The sequence below is a fragment of the Falco naumanni genome, chromosome 3 (assembly GCF_017639655.2).
Source record: "Falco naumanni isolate bFalNau1 chromosome 3, bFalNau1.pat, whole genome shotgun sequence".
NCBI lineage: Eukaryota > Metazoa > Chordata > Aves > Falconiformes > Falconidae > Falco > Falco naumanni.
This window is the reverse complement of record NC_054056.1, coordinates 91850225-91873694: the sequence shown is the minus strand read 5'-3', so window position 1 is coordinate 91873694 and position 23470 is coordinate 91850225. Positions and strand designations below refer to the sequence as shown.

At 40.6% G+C, this 23470-nt stretch overlaps 1 protein-coding gene across 2 annotated transcripts in view; it reads right to left on the bottom strand.

The window, feature by feature from the left end:
• Positions 1-23414, bottom strand: part of PTDSS1 (phosphatidylserine synthase 1) — a 32705-nt gene extending 9291 nt beyond the window's left edge. For both annotated transcript variants that reach the window (XM_040585490.1, XM_040585491.1), the window contains exons 1-9: positions 23100-23414; positions 17689-17780; positions 16072-16116; positions 13702-13826; positions 10019-10177; positions 6409-6560; positions 4321-4462; positions 3306-3418; positions 1721-1786 (exon numbers count right to left, since the gene is read on the bottom strand). In XM_040585490.1, the coding sequence (XP_040441424.1) occupies positions 1721-1786; positions 3306-3418; positions 4321-4462; positions 6409-6560; positions 10019-10177; positions 13702-13826; positions 16072-16116; positions 17689-17780; positions 23100-23278 (1073 nt within the window). In that variant the 5' untranslated portion in view covers positions 23279-23414. The remainder of the gene's footprint in view (positions 1-1720; positions 1787-3305; positions 3419-4320; positions 4463-6408; positions 6561-10018; positions 10178-13701; positions 13827-16071; positions 16117-17688; positions 17781-23099) is intronic.
• Positions 23415-23470: the final 56 nt, after the last annotated feature.

Genomic DNA, 23470 nt, shown 5'->3' with positions numbered 1-23470 from the left:
TCAATTCCCCATTAATTTAAATACAGGTTTCAGTAACTTGTCTGTATTCAAATGGCTGTCTCCAAAATACTAATAGAGTTTATTTTTAACTATTAAAACGTTTATGCACAGAGAAAGGTTCTTCGATTCTAACTGTAAATTAAGTAGTTATATTAACTGTGTGATAAATTAGTTACCTTCAGTACTAAAGCACCTTCCATACCAAACCCAGAAAGACAGGTTACTCTGCCACGATCATTAAAATAATCCTTTTTAAGGACCTGTGTATGTTGCAGACACCTTCTAAGAATCGTAATGCGTGTTTCGAGGAGGGGGTCCTCCCTCAGTAAGGAGGTTTAGGCTTACAGAAAATGTTACCTACTCCTACTCAGTACCAATAAAACTAAACAAGAACAGAGTTACTACCTTTTGTGTGTCCATTGGATGTTACAGTCCTGAGTTGAAGACAGTAACAGACCCATCCAGGAAGGTGGTAAGCCAGTGAAAGAGGTGAATACTTAAGCCCAGCAACACCCAAGGAGACTTGTATCTTGCTCTCCAGGGTACATTTAAAACAACAGTAGAAATCTCTTCAATTACACTGCAGCATGCTCTGCTCTTATCTCAATAAAATGCTGAGAAAGGGGCATTCTTTACAGTGCTGTAAGAGCACCTGGAAACATGCCTTCCAGCCCAGCACTGTTCCTAAAACCCTGTAACATCCTTAAGACTAACAGTAAAGGTGAGATAAGTTTGCCAGAGCACACTCTAAATTAGATCTCAGTATTTTACAGCTCATTGAAATGCTATTCCAATTTAAAACAGTAAAAGATTCTTCTATTAAACATGAGAATGGTTCAGACAATTTGAAAATAAGATATACCTTAATCTTGACAAAGAGAATGAAGCGGCTGTTTTAATTTAAAATCATTGCCACCAGAAATTAGCTTCTTGAATAGTTTCTTAAAATACATATTTTTTTCTTTAAGATGGGATTTAGGATCGTCTATTGTTTTCCATTTGTAAGCTTCCAAGTCATAAATCAAGAGACACTACTACGCTGCTTATTTACAAGCAGCTTTTACAACACTACAATAGCAAATGCTTAAGGTTTCCAGAACGGTACGTTTCAGTCAAGCCACCTAGAGAAGGAAGTTCTCACCAGAAGCAATCCTGCAATTTAAAGGTCTCCTCCAAGAAATATGTTGAAAAAGATTGTAGACAAGGTAGTCATTGTTCACAGTGATATTCCTTTCTCTCTATGAGGGCAGCATAGAAATATTTGATAACCATGGCTTGTTTCACTGTCTTCTGCTGTGATTCCACTAACAGCAGTAATGCCCACCTTGATGGCCAGGCAAACATTGCTCCGATGACAGGCAAGCAGCAGAGGCAAAAGCTTTGGCCTTCTCACCTGACTGAGACAATGGGCAGCAAGGCCAATACTACCTTGAAGGAGCCTAGCTTTACCCAGCAGTTTCTAGTTCTTCCTTCTGTTCTTCTCCCTACTCATTCCATCACTTCCTATGTTCTACCTCCAAATCCAGAATTTTCCTTTCCTCTAAACTGGGGGGGGGGGGGGGGGGGGGCAGGCCAGGGGAAAGAAAGAAAATCTCTCCATACTGTTCTTTACACCTAAAACAATACATAACAAGGACTGGCTTCATGCAAAGCTGTTCCTGTGCTGGACTCATACTTAACACTTGTCCAAGTGCTTCACAAATGCAGCAAGAACACTTACCCAAACACCCAGCACTGGGTTCCCACCCTTTTGCACTGTGTATCTGTGAGGTATGCATAGTATTGCCTGAGAAGGGAAACAAGAAAATTCATCAGTGAAGTTGAAAGTCCCCAGAGCATTTACATTTAGAAAACAAGTTTATGTTACAAATGTATCTATACTGAAAATGAAGTGCTGATGGTCAAAGCCACATGCAATCGTGCTGGATGTCTAACAGATGGCTTCAATTCTAGTAGGACAGATTATCACATAGATCAAATAGCTTGAAACAACACAGAAAATCCTGAGAGCAAGGACTGGGAAAGTACTCAAACTAGTAGGCTAACAAAGCTATGTTTTGTCTCCTGCCTCTCCACTGAATCTCCAATTCTTTTAGGCAAAGTGCAACAGCTTTGAAAGAATTTGAAAAACTCCACTTTTTCCACAGTTTGTATTTAATTCTTTGACATTTGCATTTTCTTGAGAGATGTGGGTTTGAATCTTGAAGAAAGCTGAATATGGCTATTCCATGTCCTGGGTGAGTGCTCTAACCACTGGCATGTTTTCCCTTTAAGAACAGAGTAGAAATTCTCACTATTTTTAAAACAGCCTGGAGACCATTCTGCTGTGTTCTTCATGCTCCTAAATGTTAAGTTTACAGAGGGGAATTCCAAAGTGGAACTGAAGTTCTTTTTCTGTCTTTGTCTCCGATCTCCACCAACAGATGGGGAAGTGTTATTAATCCAACTATACACGGATTGTTTAAGAATAAAGACACCTACAAGTTGGCAAGTGCCATAAAAATACTTAAAACCTCACTGATACAGGAGCTAATAGAACGTTTAAGGTGATTTAATCAACAGTGTGAAATCACTGCACTTAACCTGAGACACTAACAGCTGTATTTTAGGAATAAACCTATGCATGGCTGCCATTTAACTGTCCCAGGTAACATCACTTCACTCATGAATGGGAAATTCCCTGCCTCTAACTTCAGAACTGCATGCATTCTGTCTATCTCCAGCTGTCACATGAAAAAAAAAAGTAAGAGAACTCTGCTAACAATGTGAAATGTGAAATAGTGTGCAAGACTAAAAGCAGGTTAATGTATCTGTACAACTATTAATACTGCATATATACTGTTTTGTTACTCAGAACATGGCAATGCTCTATCTTTTCTTATAACATACTAATATTTCCTGTAGACAAACAAAATAAGCAGCTCAGAAAAACCAGCAGCTCTGGTTTTCCTCATTATACTTTTTTGAGCACCTGACTCATCAACTTGGACACTTTCAGATACAATCCTTCAGAACAACATATGCAGCTAACTCACAGAACAGGGAGATGCTATACCAATAGAAAATGGAACAGACTGGTTCTGCATCCCTATGGACATGCAGGTGTTTAAACACATTTTACCTTATTAGTTTATTTGTCAGAAAATATACTTTATTGAAGTGGTGATTGTTTTGCTTGTCATGGTGGCAAAAGCATAGATTTCTTGAAATGCACTGTACTTACTCACAAACTGTAGGCAGTCCTTGGGTGCCTAGAAGTCAAGTTACTTTAAATTGAAGAAAGAAAAACATGGCAACAAAATTACCTTACAGTGGGTGCTGTAATGATTCCTATGAAAAGGATTCTCCCCCAGCTTAAAGGATGGCTTGCTTGGAACACAAAGATATGTTTCAAAAAGAACGTATTCAACTCAGTCAGCTAAGAAAAAAAAAAAGTTAGTTAATAGCATTCAATTTGCATAACTTAATGAGTTACGACACTTGAAAATGTGCAAAGATTAATATGGAAACTAAAACACTGAAGGAAAACTATTTATTCTCTACTATAGCTCTGCTGGTTAGATTGAGGATTAAAAGAGTCTAAGATTCCTGCTCTAGGACAAGTAAAACAAACAATACTCTCTAGACATCTCTATGAAAGTATTTGCTCTCTTTCCAGAAACCCATTAAGCAATCAGACTAATAACACACTGCAGAGGTCTTCTGATAACTTGCATAACCTAAACGTGGTATGAATGACTGGGGCAAATTTGATAGAAGATATCATACGTTTCAAAGAAAAAAAAAAACATATCAAACAGTTCTGGTTCTCCTTTTACAAACTAAATTCTGCAAATTAAAAAAAAAAAGTTTTTAGTTAATCATGCAAACACTGGCAGACTTAAGTACCTAAGTGGTGGGGACATATTATGGAGTCTTGCTGGATCAAGGTCAAAATTCTGAGTATCAGTGATCCATCCAGTCAATGGAAAGAGAGGAAGAAAAAAAAAAAAAAAACAACCAAAACAAAACGCCAAACACCCCCACCCCACCCAAAACCTCACTGTCTACCAGTTTTTAAAACTGTATCAATTGCAAAGAGCAATCTGATGTCCAGTACAGCAATCTGTAACATTTGGGTTTTTCTACAGATTCTGTAATTACACTCCTGAACTATCATGTAACTCCCACAAACAATGCCCTGACCAATTCCGTACTATCAATGCATTTAACTGTGTATTTCAATGGCGGACATACATCACATTAGAATATCTTCTAGCCAAACAGCCATTAAGTAACTGAGCTGATGGCAGCTTTGATTTCACAGAATTTATTTCTTACCTGCCAAATGATCATGAAAAGGTAGATTCCAGCCACTCTTTGAAATGAAGACTTAGGGTCAAACCAGCGGACATAGGTCCAGCTGGCAGGGGTGAACTGTAATACAGCTCTTTTGATTTTTCCTGTAGTCGTGTGAATGTCCCTAGAAAAAGAGAATCACTGAAGTAAATACAAGGAATATGCAAGGAAAACAAAAAAGCAATAGCCATGTTACTGATGTTGCAGAACAATCACTTTTTCACTGGACAGCAGAGATCTTCACAGGCACAACTGTGCACCACACACAGGTGAATTTAGCAGTATAATCTACTAAGCATTTCAGTCAGGGCACGTTCTGCTATAAAGTCCACCCTCCTCTATCCTCAGTCAGTAATTAACTACAAAATAGATCTATAACTCTGCATGAAGGAAGAAAAAAAGGACTGCGATTCTGCAGCCCCCTTGGAAAACCTAGATGGTATTTCTTCCTAGTCAGGCTGCCACTGCTCTTGTCCCAAAGACTCATTCTAGAGCTCGCTGACATCAATAATTCAAGAATCTATCAGGTTCATTATTCATTAATTGTATAAGGGCTGGCTCCACAGGTTTGAAAATACTGCACTTCCAGTTCACACAACCCTTGCTGTACTGATATTAGATACACGTGAATCTTCTGGAGAGATGGGATAGCGCTGTTAAAAGCTAGAAGGCTTTTAAATTCCCTTTTGAAATGGGATGTGAGTAGAGGTTCATCCGACAAGAACATTACTGGTTCTTGCTTTTGATAACATTAGTTCAGATGAGCAACAGCATCCAAAGAAGAAAAGCAAGAGTTTCCTTTTTTGAAGGAAGACTAGCAGGGCTAGAAGTCTGGTTTCATCCTGTTATTTCCCCAGCCCTTCTGGACAAAGGAGATTCAGATTTAATATTTCTGGTAGTTGTGTTTATTTAGGTTTATGGGATCTTAGGTTAGGGGGAATCTTCTAATCTTTAAGCTCTGTGTTTATTCAATTAAAAAAGAAAAAGGAAACAAAAGGGCACAAGCAAAAGCTTCTCATTTTGTGCAGCTCCTCTTCATAGTAGAGGTCCAGAAAAATCTACTCATGCATTTAAAAACATGAGGAAAAATCACTTCACAATGATAGTAAAGACTAGTCTTGCCATAAATACCCTGCTGTTTTAGCTTTCAGTCAGCTCTCTAAAAACAGAAGGGCCATCAACTCTACAATGCTTATTATTCCTCATGAACTGAAATGCAGAGCAATTGAATTGAGACTAAAGGCTGGATGGTCCTCAGAGCAATTAATAAATTTGTGAGTAAGAAATGAAAGTAGTACAGAAGTTCACACAAGGTACAAATTTGCAGTCAAGATTTGAGCTCCTTTTCCATCTCTCAAGGCAATATTCTTTGCCAATTCATTGTACTTAATCCTGTTTCATCTATACCACCGGTAATGTGCAGATAACCATGGCTTGCCACCAACTGGCAGGGAAGAAGGCTGGAGAGGGGCAAAAAACTATGGAAGAAACCATACCTGGATAGTTAGGAACTGACATGTGCTATGCCACAAGCTGTTGCCCTTTTACACAACAAACATTACTTTATTTTGCAATGGGGTAAGGCAATTCACGGTACAGGTACAATCAGCCTGACTCCTCTGCAATTACAACTAGTGCTGACAGATTGCTACACTAATGCCTCACCAAGGACAGCCCAAATCTAGTTTAAAAACATTATATAATGAGAAAACAATTACAATTTTCTTTACTGCCTTCTTCAAAGTTTTACTTGTACAAAATACACCAAAAATGCAAATAGCTTTACTACTGTATATTTTCATTTGGCATCAATGCTTATAACTTAAGATTGCAAAGGAAAATTATATATACACCTAATCATATTTACAAATATATGCTGTACGGTAGCATTACTATAAGATGGATTTTTAACATTTAAAATAAATTTACAGCATTGTTAGCAGGTGCAGGTTGCATGCTAATTCTAAACTATATGCATTTTACATACGCAAAAATGCGGTCTATTTCCCAAGGAAATTAATTCAATATTACAACAAACATAATGTTTATCAAGGTTTAATTTAGACCTACTTGAAGCTTGCCCAGTGATAGGTCCTCATCTCCAAGAAACGACAAACTACCATGCCCAACCAGATGCCACCCCCGTTACAAAGCAGGATGTCCAAAATGACTTGATCCCACCAGCATTCAGCAAAATTAGGCAGAAGGTGCATGAAGAAGAGCTACAGAATACAGCAAAAAGATTCTGGATGAGGAACAGCACAGAACTCATAAATTCACTTTTTAAGTACACATTCAAAAATCAGCTTTTCAGTACATGTCACACTTGAAGGACATGAGCTACAACCACTGAAATTTGATGGGCATCCTTCCATTAACTCAGGAGGCCTTGGACAGAGCCACACATTAGAGGTTTCCTTCTCACCATTCCCCGTTGGGGCTATGCTGTGTATAAGGATATCATGCAGCTCTTGGCCTCTTAAAAGACGATACACAGAACATTCATAGAAATGCATGAAACAAGCAGAAACGCTGCATTTCTTGGAGGAAAGGTGTTTTGCACTTACAAAAAAAAAAGCAAAACAAATTTACTTTTGCTAAATAGTTTAACAGAAGTAAGTTTTCTAAACCAGCAACAAGGTGAAGTAAGTACCACAGATGCACTTGTAACAACTGTCAGTACTAATGAATTCTGGAGTTCAGGACTTAAGACTTGTTCTATTTCAAAACTCTTTCATTTATGACTTTTAGGAAATTTAGTGACTGTAAAGAGATTAATTAAGAGTTCACCAATATTTCAGACACTGCAAGCTTTGCTGCTGTACTTGATCCAGAATGGCTCAGGAAGTTAAGACAATATTCCACTCTCTCTTCCTGCTTGGTCTCTGCTAAGCACTAATGTTGAAGGTACTTTTATGATGAAGATAGTGGAAAATAGACCAGAAACAAACCAACATCAGACTGGAAAGCTGACACCATCTTGATATATATCAAAACATACTCAGTCCCTTCAAGATTTCCCTTTGAAAAGCGCATAAATCATTTACCTCTGAAGCAATCTGTTCCTTTCTGAATACTCAGCTGAACTGAAGACCACTACGAGGCAATTAAATGTATTTACATATACATTTGGTGACTTTACACTTTCGACAGAGTGAAGAATAACTGGCCAGAGTTAAGGCAAGACATAAGCATAATTTACTGAGAGATAAGATTCAGCACCTCTCATCCACCTTTAAGAGAAAATAATTGTATCTCTATTCTACAAGAAAAATCACAGCAAACCAAAAAATAGACTGAAAAAGTTAGCTGTGGACTGGAACAGCTATGTGTTAAGCAGTCCCTTTGGAATACTCAAGGAGATGCTTAAGAAAACACACAGCAAACAGGAATATTCTTACCTCTACAAAAACAGTACAATTTTTGTCAGTGGAACTGTGTCTGTGGAATATTACAAAATCATACCAGTAATCAAGTGTCCTTTGTTTACAGATGTATAAATAAAGTATTGAAAAAAATAAGATGGGGAAAAGGAACAAGAAGAATGTTTTCTGTATACAGCAAGAATGAATAATGGTCCATTTATAATAAATTACAGTGACTGATAATGACGATGACAGTTCCTTTGAAAACTCTTGCAAAAGTAAATCAAGACAATTTGTTTTTCTTTGACAAGGCTATGGGAATTTCAACCTGTAGAAAAGAAAATCTGTTCCTCTTCAGGACCCAAGCTACACAATGTTGCTCGTTATCATGCTAGTTTCCCTTTCATGTTTTAAATTATTTAACCTGAAAGGGGCACTAAACTATGAATCTCAATCTGCAATAATCCAGCAAAAGACACCAGAACTTGCAGATAATAAGGCAAAAGAACCAGAGCATAGGTGTTAGCCAGACCATCTCTAAGGTGTTAGCTGTTTTCTCAGAATGAGACACCAAGGTCTGCCTGCATCTCAACTTTAATCCAATAGTACGGAGCATGAGCCAAGTGTCCCATTTCAGAACGGGGAGCCAGCTGAAATCCATTAATGCTAATAGGAGATGCACAGCTGAATCCCTGTGTAACTGCCCTGATAACTTCTGTAGGTTTCTAATGACTCTCCTGAATTAACTAGTTCATTAAAAATCCATTTGAGTGGTGATAACCTCTCTATATGTTGAACTTTACCCAACACACTGTCTGTTGCAATAACCTGCCTTTCAGCAATAGGGAATACTAGACACCCCATGTGGTGTCAAATTGAAGATGATGGTTGTGTGATGATCAACTGAACGATAAGAGGCTGTGTGAAACAAATTCAAATTTATTCTTTTCCAGCCAGAAAAAATGAGTACAATAACTAGCAAAGTTGTTTTTTGTGGATGGATACTTGCAGAATCCCAATCTTAAGCAGTTTCAAAATAGCTTAGAAAACCACATATCCTTCAATGACACAGAATAAAAAACATGTTTTAAAAAGGAACCCATGGCACTATTATTTTCAAACCCAGAAGTTTAATTTCAGACAACTAAATCCTTATCTATGTTTTTGAATTATACATGCCTTGTCCTGAGAATGCTTGGCTCATCTGACAGCAAGTTCTACAGAAAAACATAATTTTAAAGACTTAATTCAGGTGTTTATAAATACACTTAGTATGTTAAGTGTGACAGGTTAGACTATGCTGTCCCAAAGCTGATAAAAATTGGATATTTTTTTGTCTGAATTGTCCAATCAAAGAATACAATGAACTTGAACTCATTTTTATAGAAACACATCCTTGGATTTTAGGTGACACACATTCTACTAATCAAGCTCCAGGTTACATGCAAATGAAAGCATTTACAGAGACAATTAATCAGCCTGAATCCTTAAAACAGATCTAACAATAAAGACCAGCAGCCCAAGCAACAGTCAGTTGACTGAATCAAGTCAAGCACCTGTATTTTTTTTCCAAAACAGGATTTGAAAGTGCCAGCAGTCAAATGACTTACGCATGTGCTTAGGAGAACTGTGGTAAAGCTAGATAGTAAGCCAGTGGTCCTTCAAACCATGGTGCAGGGAACTACACTGCATGTGAACTAGCTTAGATCTAGGTCTAGTTAAAAAAAAAAATATCATTTTTTTTGTCAGTGAATATGAATAAACTAGGTTTGTGGGGTACAATTTAACAAAAGAACAGCTCACAACAGAAAACACCACACTGAATGGTGTCTTGCCATTCCATATAGACTTCTCCTCATGTGTCCTCACACCTTCCTCAGGGATCCCTCAATTCCTAGTTGCTGTACAGTATGCACACTATACATAACATGTAATAATGTTGCATATGGGGTAAGGGGATCATGACAGTAGATCACAGATGTTCCAAAGTGAAAAACAAGAACAACTGCCCTGAACCAGGGAATATTGGTCAACATCTGTAGTAGCATGAGTGCTGACTCCCATAACAGCCAAAAAACTAACTATGGATGGCACCAATAGGCTGGCCTAGATCTCCCTCCTATTCAAGTAGTAGTAAGTCACTTACCTAAACCCCAGCTTGCTGCTGTCCACTAACAGCATCAATTGCTCAGCATCTGGTTTATAAGGCTTCAAATGTAAATCTATACTGAGAACTAGTGAGTCAGCCTTCTAGTAATGTTCACACCTCCCCCTAAGAACAATTCCAGTCTCACACACTTAGATGGATGGCTTACCTCAGTGAGCTCCCAGGTGATGCTAATAGTCCAGCACAGCCCATAGCTACGGATCAGCAAAGCCTTCATAGCCCAGCCCCAGAAATGCCCAAAAGCAAATATATCAAAGTGGCTGAGGATTCTCTCCCAGGTGATCACATGGCAGTTCACAGCATACTCCTGTTAACAAAAATTAATAAATAAAACCAACAAAAAACTTCAATCAACAGACAACTTCAGAAACACTAGTGTGAAGAAACTTCTTTCTATCCAGTACAACAAGCCTGAAATTACAAGGATATTAAAATAAGCATTATTCCACTTTCTTGTCCTTCTAAAGTCTGCAGGAAAACTTTCATGATTAAGACTCAGTGTCATCACAGTACAGCTCTAATTTAACAGAAGATAGGATAGACCTTGGTGCCTGAAGTAGCACGTATTTCTTATGTGACAGAGGAACAGTAGAAGCAATAAAATCAGTAATAATGAAACCAGCAAACACTTCAGAAAATAGTTATTTGCTTTTCCTTGGGGTCTTGATCTAAAATAACCAGCTTTCCCCATTTTCACGCTGTGGCTCATCATGGCTAATCCTCACTAGTCTGTGACATCATCCTAATGTTCATTTGATTATTTTTTGTGCCTTGTTTTCCCCACAAAAGCAATTTCCCAGAACACAACCCTACTGAGAAAGTTTGATCACAGGGCTGGATTAAAAATAATAATAATTTTTAAAAAGGAAACAAATCAAAGGGAACTCGTAACTGTTTTGTCACAGATGAGTAGCAGATTCCTTAAGAACATGAATTAATATTCTAGTCATCAATAACAAAAGAAATGTGTTCTCTCATCAATTTGCATAGCAAAGTTATTTGCTAGACATCACTGCCCAATAACAACAACAAAAAAAAATCTGTATGCTAACAGAAGGCTGCATCTGTGGGGCTCTGCCTTGTCACTGAGCACAAACAACTATTCCCCACTGGAAACACATTTTAAAAGATGTCTGCTGTCCATCCCTCCTAAAACATACATTGCCACCTGCAGGTGACCACACAGCACTGCTCGGTGCTGTTGAATTAAGAAAGGATTCTCTTTCAGGCCAGAACTATTGCTTTGCTAATCCCACACAAATGAACTGTGATCAAGTTGAAAAGGGGATGGCAGAGAAAGATTTAAATCCCAGTCTCCATAAAAAAAAGAATGCACAATTTCATACAAATACTTCTATCAGCAGGCAGTTAAGTCCCACTATGAAACTGCAAGTAACCCTTACTGCTGGTGCTCCCTGAAGTACTGCTTCTCACACATGCCATTGCTGCTTGTTATTCAGGGAAAGGTGCACCGCCTCTGTGAATGAGAAGCACAGAATGGAAGGTGCAGGCTGCTAGCCACACCATGATATCTGAAACTTTATGATGAGTGAACACAATGAGGTTACTCCAAAACTAAGCTTTTTTTCCCAGGGCTCTTGTTTTTTTCATTTCTTCTGGGGGTTTTGACCCTCTATCTCACCTTTCCAGCTGCAACTCTGCCAGTCATACACTGAAATGTGTTGAACTTTCTCTTATACTCAAGCAACTTTGCCAGCCCTGCACAAAAGGCCAAGCTGCAGACTTCATTATAGTTACACTTTAAAAATTTACTCCAACTTTAAGTGACAGTATCAGGATTACAAAGTAGTACAAAGTATTCACTGACTGCTACAGTCAGGGAATCTGCGGCACTGTGGTTCTGTGCCAGTAGTAATACTAGTCCTCCCCCTGACTTGAATCTACTTATTTCTAACTTAAAGGACAGGAGAGCCAGGTGAATCTGACTTGCCAACAGACAACTCAGCTCAGCTCCCCTTTGTTGCTCGGCAACATCACTAACCCCCATGCTCATGCTCCATTTAGCAATGTGTCCTCCCACCACCCTAACAGCAGGCTGCCCACGCCTCACCACCACCGCACCCGTCTCCTGCAAAACAGAAAGTCACAGCCCTACTCTAGATGCTGCAGTTGCACAACAGATACTGCTGATCAGCTGAGGTGCAACACCAGAAGCATCCAGAGTTTTCCCGGTAAGGAGCCTATATGTAGCCCTCACTAGCAATCAGCTAAGGTAAGCTTACTGTACTGTAAAGATTTCCATTCCTTTTTACGTGCTACAGGGCAGGACCTTGCAGCCACTGCTGATTAGGTGCTGTGCAGTAGTTTGCATACGCAGTAAATTGCTATTTGCCAAAGACAATCTCCATATTTCCTCACTCTTGAGGCACAAGTGCAATAACAGCACCTGCTATATACAACAGGTGACCATGGTGCACAGATGCACAAAACCAAGGGCAAGGAAGCATGCTGGTTTGGTGGCAGGCAGGAATTTGATACGGTAAGTGAAGAGGACAAAACCTGCAATTCTTGCCTCTCCACCCAGTACCCCTCTTCTGCTTGGTGCTCAACTGCTCACACCCTCTTCTGCCTGCCTCCCAACATAGCTCACATACTTCTCCCAGGCTTCCTTTTACTACTTCAAGTCCCTATGCTAGTGTGCCCTCCTGAAGGGGAACATTTTCTGTATTCAAAACTCTGCAAGCTGCTCAAAAGGCAGAAGAACAAGCCTGGCTTTCCACGCCACTCCAGGTCATGGTCTATGGAAGTAATTTCCCAATGGTAATAACACTAGTGCTTAGCTGGGTGACTGAAAAGCAGCAGAGCCCTGCAGCTGTTGTATCCAGATTTCCACATATTCAGAAGCGTGTGTTGTGGTTTAACCCTAGCTGGTAATTAAGTATCACACAGCCACTTGCTCACTCCCCCCCTCACCCAGAGGGATGGGGACAAGAGTTGGAAAGGGATGTAAAAAAGGGTTGAGATAAAAAAAATTTAATAATTGAAACAATAATAATAACAATGATGACAATAACAGTTATAATGAAAACAATAAAATCCAGAGGGAAAGGAAGAAAGGAACACGTGATGTACAATGCCACTGCTCACTACCTGCTGACCAATGCCCTGCCAGTCCCCAAGCAACCACCTGCTGGCCAACTCCCCAGGTATATATACCAAGCATGATATCCCATGGTATGGAATTCCTCTTCGGCTAGTTTGGGTCAGCTGACCTGGCTGTGTCCTCTCCCAGTTCCTTGTGCCCCTCCAGCCTTTTTGCTGGCGAGGCCTGAGGAACTGAAAAGTCTCACATCAAAGCCAAACCACAACACTGCACTAGCTCCTAAGAAGATAATTAGGTCCATTCCAGCTGAAACCAGGACACAAGCCAGTCATGTACTAAGCTCAGAGCAATAAGGCACAACCAAAGTTCTCCGAGTGCAGCACTGTGGCATCAAAAATACTGATCTGGGTCACACCATCAAGGCCTCATTTAGATACCACCTTGCTAAGTCTATTTTCAGTATCCAGGCTCATATCTATTATTTAAAGGAATCCAAAGACACCCCAGTGCAAACGTATCTCACACTCCCAACTGCATGCTCATCTGAATATCTGCTTTAGAAAAAAAAATACAGAGAAGACTTGTTTTTCACACCAACTCATTTCAATGTAAATAAATAGAGTTGATACAAAAGGCTCGTTGACCCTGTCAAGCATAGGCACAAACTTGCACTGCTCATGCCAGCAAATGCAGATTTATCTCTTCCCGCTCACATAAAACATGCCTAAAGTAGCCAAAATGTCCACTAAAGTGCCGTGGATACATACCATAATATCTGCTTCCCTTGTGGCATATCGAAGATTAGGATCCAGCCAGTACATCACTGCTTTTACCTGCTCAAAGTTAAGGAAGAGCACGAACACCAGGAACAGAAAATAGAGCACACTGAGACCTGCAAAAAGACTCAGCTTTAAGATCATGTTCGCTCACAAAACTTGGGGCAGAGAGAGTCCAAAAAGCTCCTTTCATACTATTGGTCTACACATGCCCAGTTTGCACAAAAAGTTTTCTACATATAGTGGCTACATGCAAAAAAGCTTAAGAGACACAGGTCAGACAGTGATCTCTGAGCACTCAGCACTTCATATCCCCTCCTGTTTCAACTGATAGAATATATGCTCAACTGCATGAACCCAAGCGAAACAAGATCAGTTTAATCAGTTTAGACACGAGTAGTACATGGCTGTGAACAGGAAGCTCTTTAGTAAGAGATGCACTAGGATCCCAGGATTGGATTAGCTCTGTTCCTTTGCTTTAAGTATTCTTGGTCTCACTAATGCAGCTCCCTAAGCCTATATGCAGATTCCAAGACAAAAATCAATTTAATAATCCTACCTGGCAATTTTTAGCTATGCTGGCCATAAAGAACAGTTATAAACAAACTCATGCATGTCTGAGTTACTTTTGTGAGTTGGAAATTCTGCTCCTTAAAGCTTTTAAAGATAACGATAATAATTATTTCACATTGTTCTAAGTTATGAAACACTTGAATTTGGGACTACTGCCTCTTGCTTCCCAATGCCTGAATATGCATTTTTTTTAAAAAAAAAAGGAAAAACTTGTAAGAAGTTAAGAGTCCTAGGTGTAGAACTGCGGGTAGTTGAAATTACTGTTGGGAGCATATCTTTACATTATTCATGAGTTCACAGATATCTAAGACTGCATTTGAAGAGGCGTATAAACACCAACACCTTTTCCATAGTCTAGCACTCAAACTTATTTGTATCCTGAAGCAATGTCTTGGAAGGCAGAAAGATTTATGACTTAGTATCTGCCATCCAAAATAAACTACAGCAATTCTAAAAAGACATTTTAAGCTATAACCAGAACTCACATGGTATTAATCCCCAGTATATGCTAGAGAACAACTTCCATTCAAGTACACACACGATCGGAAAGCATATATATATTGTCCTCTGCAGTACATATAAAAACATACCAGGTAAACAGATGCCACACTACTACAAGTAGTGCAGCCTGCAGGCAAGGGTGCATACTGAAATGTTGAGGACACACTACTACTGCCTTTCACCTACTGAACAGGTCTGAGACCTCAAGTGCAGCTAAATGAGCCATGCCAGAAGTAGCAGAATTACATGGGGGAAAATGTTGCTCTTGATTGTGTGTGCAGCCTTTTCCCGAAAGTACAGGGGATCAAGTTCTGGCAGTGTCAATATTGAGACTGACTTTTTACTTTACATTTGCTGAAACCTGAAATAAGCAGTAGCACCATGCTTCCCAAACTTCATAAGGAGCAGGATTGTTTAATGAGTACTACCTAATCAGCAGTACCCTTTCAATGTCAACAGATGAGTAATCGTCTACTTTGGGAGGCTACTTATTTTTAGCTACATAAGGTGGCAGGAGAGAGAAACATTCAGTCCCCTTAAAAAGAAACCGATCAGCTTTTAAATCAAATGTACCTGATAGATTTTAAGCACATTTACAGACAAAGATATGCTCTGTGAACTCTGAATTACTTCCAAATAAAATTCGTCATGTTTTTGTCATGTAATTTAGATGTTTAAGGAGCAGAATTTCATTCAGTTAGTTCTGTAGTTAATAGAATTGTTTTCCAAACTATAAATTCAACTAACATTGACAGGTATTTTTGCTGGAATTGTAAGTTAAGAATATGAGTATATGTCAAGAATATCAATAAACGTATGTTAAGCTATACAATGATACAATTTAATAAACATTTAAAGTAATAGCATATTTTGCCAATAGTGAAAAGAAGCACCCTACTAGATTGGATTTAGTTAGAAGTCAGATAGTATATGCAGTAGCTGTAAAAACGCCAAAACTTTTTGGGGTGACAAGAGATAGCACTAGGAAGAGGTGGGAGGGATTAGATCAGGAAGCACAAACACAAAATGGGACTAAAACAGAGTATCAAAACAAATGATTCCGGTTCTGGTAATCTAATTTACACCATCCTGATACAGAGTAACTACAATGACATCCCCAAACTTAACTAAGAACAGGTTATAACTCACTGCTCAGAAGTGGGAGGGAAGCAGCATTCACGGAAGTTTGATGCACAATTGTGTTTCATGACAATTCCAACCATCTGAAAGTTAAAACTGTTGTCCTGCAGAAGCTCTAAAAAAGTCAGAGATACAACTTAAACTTACCAAAAACCATTCTCCATAGCGCAGGGTGGGGACGTGTAAAGGGTCCTGTGGACAGTAAACAAAAAGCTTATTAGAACAGAGTCAAGAAAAACCACATAATCTTTTTTTCAGTATATCTCATATGAGGATTTGGCATGATCATGGATCAGTTCTCCATCAAACTATGTAATATACCCAAAAGTTGGGGCTATGTTAAAAAAAAAAAAAGTACCAGCAGATTTCAGAGAGGAAAAGGAGACTACCAGTTAGTAGGGTGTAGACAAAATTTTCCTTTATTAATACAGAGCTGTTTCTAGAAGACTAGTGTGCATTTTGCTCAGCAGACACCATACCTCTCAGGTGTCACCTGAGGATCTCTTGATCTGCTTTCTAGACCACAGCTCACACATGGCTTGCTCCCAATGAAGTAATTAAATACAAATTTCTCTGTGTTAGCAAAGAACCATGGTGCTTAGCCATCAGATGGCCATGAAATGTTAGCAAGCAGGCCTCCTAAAACTGAGTATCATATATCTGACAAAAACTAAGATAACTATGCTTTTTACCGGTGTCAGCATTACTTTAGAGCCAGTGAATAAACTGACTTTATTAGATTAAAACCCTCTCAGTTAACATAAGGACCAAAGGAGGCAAGCGTGATGAAACTGGAAAGCCTCTAAACATGAATCATACATGGAGGTAGCAAGAAGTGGCTGAACAAATATTTTCAGCACACACCGCAGACTGCTCTTTCACCATGGTATGCATAAAGGTCATTTTTCTCTGGCATTCAGTTTTTCAGGGAACACTTTGTGAACAGTATGGATTAATGACTTTTAAAATATAAGGAAAACACATCCCAAATTTGAAGTACAAAGCTATCCTGAGCACAATCCCTGTTTTTTCCTGAACACTGCCAATCCTCACACACTTTAGGCTTGACCCAACAATTATGCTCTTGCTGACAGCAATAAGCAAAAATTTAAAATAATAAAAATTCATTAAAAAAACAACCAAACAAAACAGGAAGACAGGATTTCCTCCACAGAATTGTCACACAAACGTTTCTACCTTGATGTACCTTCTGCTCCTCACACAATTACCAGAATTTTTGTCCAACTTAACCTTCTACTGAGCAACTGTGGGTTTACATCATAATGTTACTTAGAACATTTCTAATTATCGCTAGCTTCTGCTAAGGCGATTTATGTAGGGTCTTATTTCTCTGAGAATTTGTAGAGTGACACTTCTGTTAAAACACACTGAGGCAGACCCCTTTTAAACATTGTTTAAGGATCTGGCAGCATCATTATTTACCAATCTGAGCTGCAACTGTGCACCTGCAAATAGACACTGATTTTGAGAATCTGACTTCCTTGTTAGATACAGACTAGCTATAAATAACTTGCATTTTACAGCTATCTCCGCTCAGTATGACTGCTTTTTGTCATGAATGAAATATGCAGACAAAATGAAACCCATTTTCAGACTGTCCCTTAACATAAAGGAGCTCAAAAGAGTAAAAACAAATACATTAAAAAATTTGGTACTTTAATAAAAATCAAAATAAATATAGTGGCAATAAAAAGAAATTCATGTTACAAAAAGTGAAGTATAAACAGTATAAATCTCACTCACCATTAGGAAATGCTAGAACACTGATGATTAGAAAGAAGAAAATCACAGAGAGGATACCCCTCCAAATGTTATCCTCTGGGACAGAATCATCCCTGAAGAGACAGACATCAAAGTGTTAAAGAACATTATAGGGATAAAGTTGAAAGGCTCTGAAGATATATTATTATTATTATTTAAATAAAGACCACATGGAAATTAAGTATAGGAAATAAGCATGCTGGTTATATAACAAGTCAAGATAGTAACTGCACTGAATGATTTTCACTGCGCTTCTGGGTATCCCTTCCTCACAATAGAGTCAAACACACAATCAATAAATATGAGCCATAAGCATTGTTAGAAGTCAATGCAGAAGCAATGACTAAGTTTAACACAAGGCGAAAAAAAATCTTCCTGATTTAATGTTCACAGAAACATCATCAAAAGTACTTCTACACAGCAGAGACCTAGACCAAAGACTCTGGAAGCCTGGATGAAATTCCTAGGTTTCCCACTGCTGTTTTGGTGCTGTTTGTAATCCCCTTCACTCCCCTCAGCCTGTTCCCAATGCCAAATGCCTGAGGAGAGCACAGAGGGTGGAAATAATGATTACAATCAGTCTTTGGAAATAATGATTACACAGCTTCGAATCTGTGTATGAGAGACAGAACAACTGAAGAACAAAGGAAAAATATAAACTCTCTTTTAGAAACATTAAGCCAAAGCTCTGAATAAAATACCAGGTATTATTTGTGCTACTGTCATATTAAGGCCAGAAGAGACTTTAGAATTCAGTTTGGAATGCTAAGGCAAGCACTTGACTGAGCATTTGTTTCTTTTCAGACAAATAGAATATAGTGTTCAACAGCAAGATTAACGAAAAAAACCCCACTCAAATCTTTTAACCAGCAGCCAGCTTCTAGAAGACTTCACTGACACAAACAGAAACAAACCTCAGACTATCATAATATGCACAGCTAATATTTCGTAACGTATCACCCACTACAACTGAAATTCAAGTTTTATTATCTGGGTAATTTTTATGTACTTCAGATCAGTTTATCTATTTAAATATATTCTTTCATTCCCAACCCATGATACCAAAAAATTCCCAGGAAACTTTAGAGAGATAAAACTCTTCCTGGCAAAATATCTGTCACATTTCTGGATGGTTCAGCAAAGAATCTGTGACAGCATAAATGCGCTCCACACTAGATATTTGCTGCAGTTACAAAAATATTTCTCACTTTGCCAAATGATTTCCCTTTCCCTCAAAATTGAGCCTTAACAGCTCCACAGCAGACTTTCATCATTGTGAGGCATTTAAGCACTGTGTTAATTCAACCGTATGGCAGGAAAAAGTACATTAAACATTAATGGTTTCTCCCCAGGCCTTAGGGACTCCCCACAGCATTTTTTCTAAACCAGCGCAGTCCAGATTTACCAGTCATTTTCCGGCATCCATGCTGCACAGGCTAACACTTTATACCAGCTACAAATGCCAGATTCCAGAGCTTAACTCTGGCTCCCTTGGCAATCTCAAGAGCCTCTTGCCATCCTAGCCAGTCTCAGGCTCCAATGGCTCAGACAGCAAATCCATATTCCTGGTTTAACATATGCAAACAACATACACACATGCTGTCATGGGTGCCACCAAGTGGAGGAATTTATTTTTATTTTTGAAAAGAGAACAGATTACTAGAGTCACATCACTGCACAATTCAGCACGACCAAGAAAGTGAAAGACACTGTGATCACATCACTTTATTGTTGTAACAACCGGGCTGAAGGGTCCTCACCTTTGCATATCAGGATTCTGAGTACTACTCACCTGCAAGAAATCTATCCTAGTCATGTTGGCACCACTTCCCCCACCAAATCCACAAAGATGTACACACTGCTAAACCACACTTCCTTCCAAATGACTGGTAGAGGCATTTCAGTTTTGCTTGCCGGTACCCTTCAAAAGGAATAGACAGCCAATCTTCTTGCCAGAAGCAGGTAAAAACAGGTGGGAGCAAGAGACTTGCTATTGTGCACTAGTTAGGATAAAAATTACAGCGTTTGCCTGGAAGAACTATTTTGGGGAATGCCAAGAGAAACAGGGAAGCAAAATAACTGGAAGGAAAGACACAATCACAACAAGCTGCAATCAGGAAAATGTGCTAAATCATCTCCTCACTCAGCCCTAGGAACTTTGATGCTGATTTTGAAATATGAGCATTCATGCAGCAAAACCAAGGTTTCTAACACTTGTGTGGGAGGACAGATGAAAATTCTGTCAATTTTAACCTACTTTACCAGTGCATTTTTCAATTCTGTGGCTTTTTGGAGAAGAAATAATAAAAAGCAGAGCACATAACTGTGTAACATTTTTCTCTCTCTTGCTCTTCTCCAGAGCACTACATTACACTGGCACATTACAAAAACGTAAACTAGTAAGTTATTACATCATGAAGGAAAAAAATGAGGCTATTCAACTGAGGAAAAAACAGCTAGGACAATAAATTCAGAGCATGTGTAGGGAAAAAAAAAAATCTTCTGTGAACTCCCCAAACCAAACCTAAATGCACAATAACCTAGTTTAATCAACTACATTAATCAAGAGATGTGAAAGACAACAGCCTACATCCTCACAGGTCTTCTGCTTCCATAAACCCGTGCAACTTCACACCAAAAGATACCAATCTGTCACCTTCCTCAGCCATGCTGCCGTGCTCCACAAAATAATCCCTCCAGCCCCTGCCTGCCCTCCTGCTGGTTGCCTCTGGTCTCAAAGAAGGCCACATCCCTCTCTCTAGGGAAGAAGAGGTCAGGCAAAACTAGAGCCGCTCCGCACCTGCACTCTTAAGATGCAGCCTGGAAGCAGAGGAGCCTGTATCTGGCTCATTCAGCAGGAAATCACCAAGGCAGCTGCAGCCATTGTCAGAAGCACTAGAAGGATGTGCTTTAAAAAACAGAATACCCTCTACTCCCCACTTTAAAACTGAAAAAGATAAACACACTCACCTTTCTTTTTCTGGATTATTATTATTGCTGCCTGAAGATTATCGCTATCTGAAGTTCAGCTTCACCCTTATCTGTCAGCTCAATGACAGTATCAGCTGCTCTCAGTTATCCTAAGGGAGAGCCCCGTTATGGCTTAGTATAGCCAAGGGAAAAGCATTTTCTAAGTTTGTCTGAACCTCCACATACTTCTGACATAAACCAGTTCAGAAGAGACAAGAAAGACTTTAAGGGAAGCAGAATTTCCTCTGCCTATGCTGAAGTTCCTGAAAGTATAAATTCGACTTAACAACACCAGTATGAAAGTATCACAGAAAATCCCTTGCTTAAATAAATTGACCAGGAGAGCTACGGAACAATTGACAGCACAGGGGAAGCAAAGAATCACTTGTCACACCTTACTGGGAAGTCTAAAGCACCTTGTGCTCAGGAGGTGGAAATATGAACACAGTTACTAGAGGCTCAAGGTGATAAACTGATGGGAATAAGACGACCACACCTGAGAGCACATACTGTAAGCATATGGGGAACTATCTCCTCCCACCAGTTTCTCAAAGAGTACATATGGCTTAGGTAGTGTCCCAAAGGAGGCAACGGAGGCAGGACTCTGGTATCATCCAGGAGATTTAAGAAACTCCTGTAATAGCTGGAAATTGCAGAAGGTGAGGGGAGGGGGGGGGGGGGGCAGAGGGGAGGGAAGAGAAAACAAAATCAGAATAGTTTCCACAACCTGAGAAGAAGAGAAATAAGAGTTAAAGAGAAGTCAATGGATATTTAACTTCACAACACAGGAAGTGAGGCAGAACAGAGACAGAAGGAGAAGAAAATGAAGAAGCTGAAGTTAGAAAGCTAGCAAGTCACATGGAAAGGAAAGTTTGTGGTCCTCTTGGAAAAACGCAAACATCCTGGAAGCGAAGCAGTATTCTTGGGGCCTAGAAGACTCCATAGTTCTGAAATTGCTGCTTGGCTTATCCTCTGCTTGAATGGAATGACAGCAAAATTTCCTTCCTTCCCCAAAGGCAAGCAATCAGTTCCAAGAATCCTCCAGAATGATGTCTGGATGAGAATCCCTTAGTAACTCACAAGTTTGACCTAAATTAACCCTGTAGTGAGAAAAATGATCAGGCAAGGGGAGACAAGAGGAGCACTTGCAGCAAAGGTCTCTAATTAAACACCATACCAAAGCACAGGAGCATGTCTCCAATTTAAGAATTAAGAAAGGACCCCTGGGACATTCTACCTTAGCTTAGGTAACAAGATCTAAGTAGAACAATGGATGTGTTCACCAAAAATATATTCCTTGGGGCTGTACACAAGTTGCAACAGGAAAAGGCACACCTCAGACCATTTGCAGCTACACTATTTTGTTTTCTTATGCTCCTCTTTCAGCTCAACCCAGGCTTGACCATTATTTTTGTATCTGATTAAAACTATACATCTGGATTCTTAGAACAAGACAGATTACACACTGAACTATATAGCAGGCCTAGGGACAAATGATGTTCTTCTGTCAAATACAGTGTTTAATCAACAAGGCTTACTGAAACCTGTGACTGCATACATACAGTGCCACAAAATTGCAAATGAGCCCAAAATAAGAGGCACAGCTCAGCCAAAACCTCTCAAGAATCACTGTTTGCCCAGAGACTGCAAGGTCTAGCCTAAAGGAGGATTACATTAACATTTTTGCAGCCCCATTCAGTAGGAGGCAAGAAAAAGTACGTGCAACTTCAAAATATACTGCCAGGCACCCTTCAGAGTGCACCCCTATACCCTTTGTTTCCAAATAAGGCTCCTGAAAATAACCGTGTCCGTTCTTAGCTTTATTTCTATGAATGACTGCAGTGACGAAGTCAACAGCGCCGTGCCTGCGGTGGGGAAGGGACGTGGCGTGGCACACCGGCACCGGGGCCCGAGCCTGCCCGTGACCGGCCACCTAAGGACGGTGACACAGAGCAGTCACCGCCGTCCGCTGAACGCCTGGTAAATCATCTCCTTGAGTGATGTCATTGCTCGATAGCCTAACAAATGCCATTTTTGGCAGCTGCCTGGAACGCACGTTTTGGTAAAGACTTTTAACGGAGAGCCTCAAAACGATCAACAAGTTCCCGGGAAACGCCGCAGGGGCGGACAGCCGCTCTCCGAGCGCAGGCCCCCCGGCGGGGCGCCCCCCAGCCCCCGCGCCGTGCACCGCCCCCGCCGGCCCAGCCTGCGGCGAGCCACGGCCCGACACCGGGTCCCCCGCCCCCGGCTGGAACCCCCCCGCCGGGGCCGCGCCGCCCGCCCTCGCCCCCGGGACCGGCCCCAGCCCCGGCCCCCTCCCCAGGACCCTCCTTCGTCCCGGGGCCGGGTACGCGCGGCCGCGGCGCCACCAGCACCCAGGGGCGGGGCGGGGGGTCCCCGCGGCGGCGCCGGGGGCCGCGCACCTGGTGAAGGCGAAGGCCATGAGGCTGAGGATGGTGAAGCTGAGAAGGGTGATGGTGTGCGGCCGGTAGAAAAACTCCAGCGTGATGTCCTCCACCTGCTGCTCGTTGATCATACGGAAGTGCAGGCGGTAGTTCACGTCGTCCTTACTCAGGGTCCGGCTCCCCACGCACGACGCCATCTCGCCCCCTTCCCCTTGCCTCACCGCAGCTCTGGTGCTCCCGGGGCGGCGCGGCCCGGCCCGAACCCACCCGGCCGCCCGCGCCGCCTCCCGCTGAGGAGGCGCCGCTGAGAGGCGAGGAAAGGAGAGGAGCGGCGCCGCGCCCGCCTCGCCGAGGGGCGGAGCTCGCCCTGCCGCTCCCGCGGCGCCCCG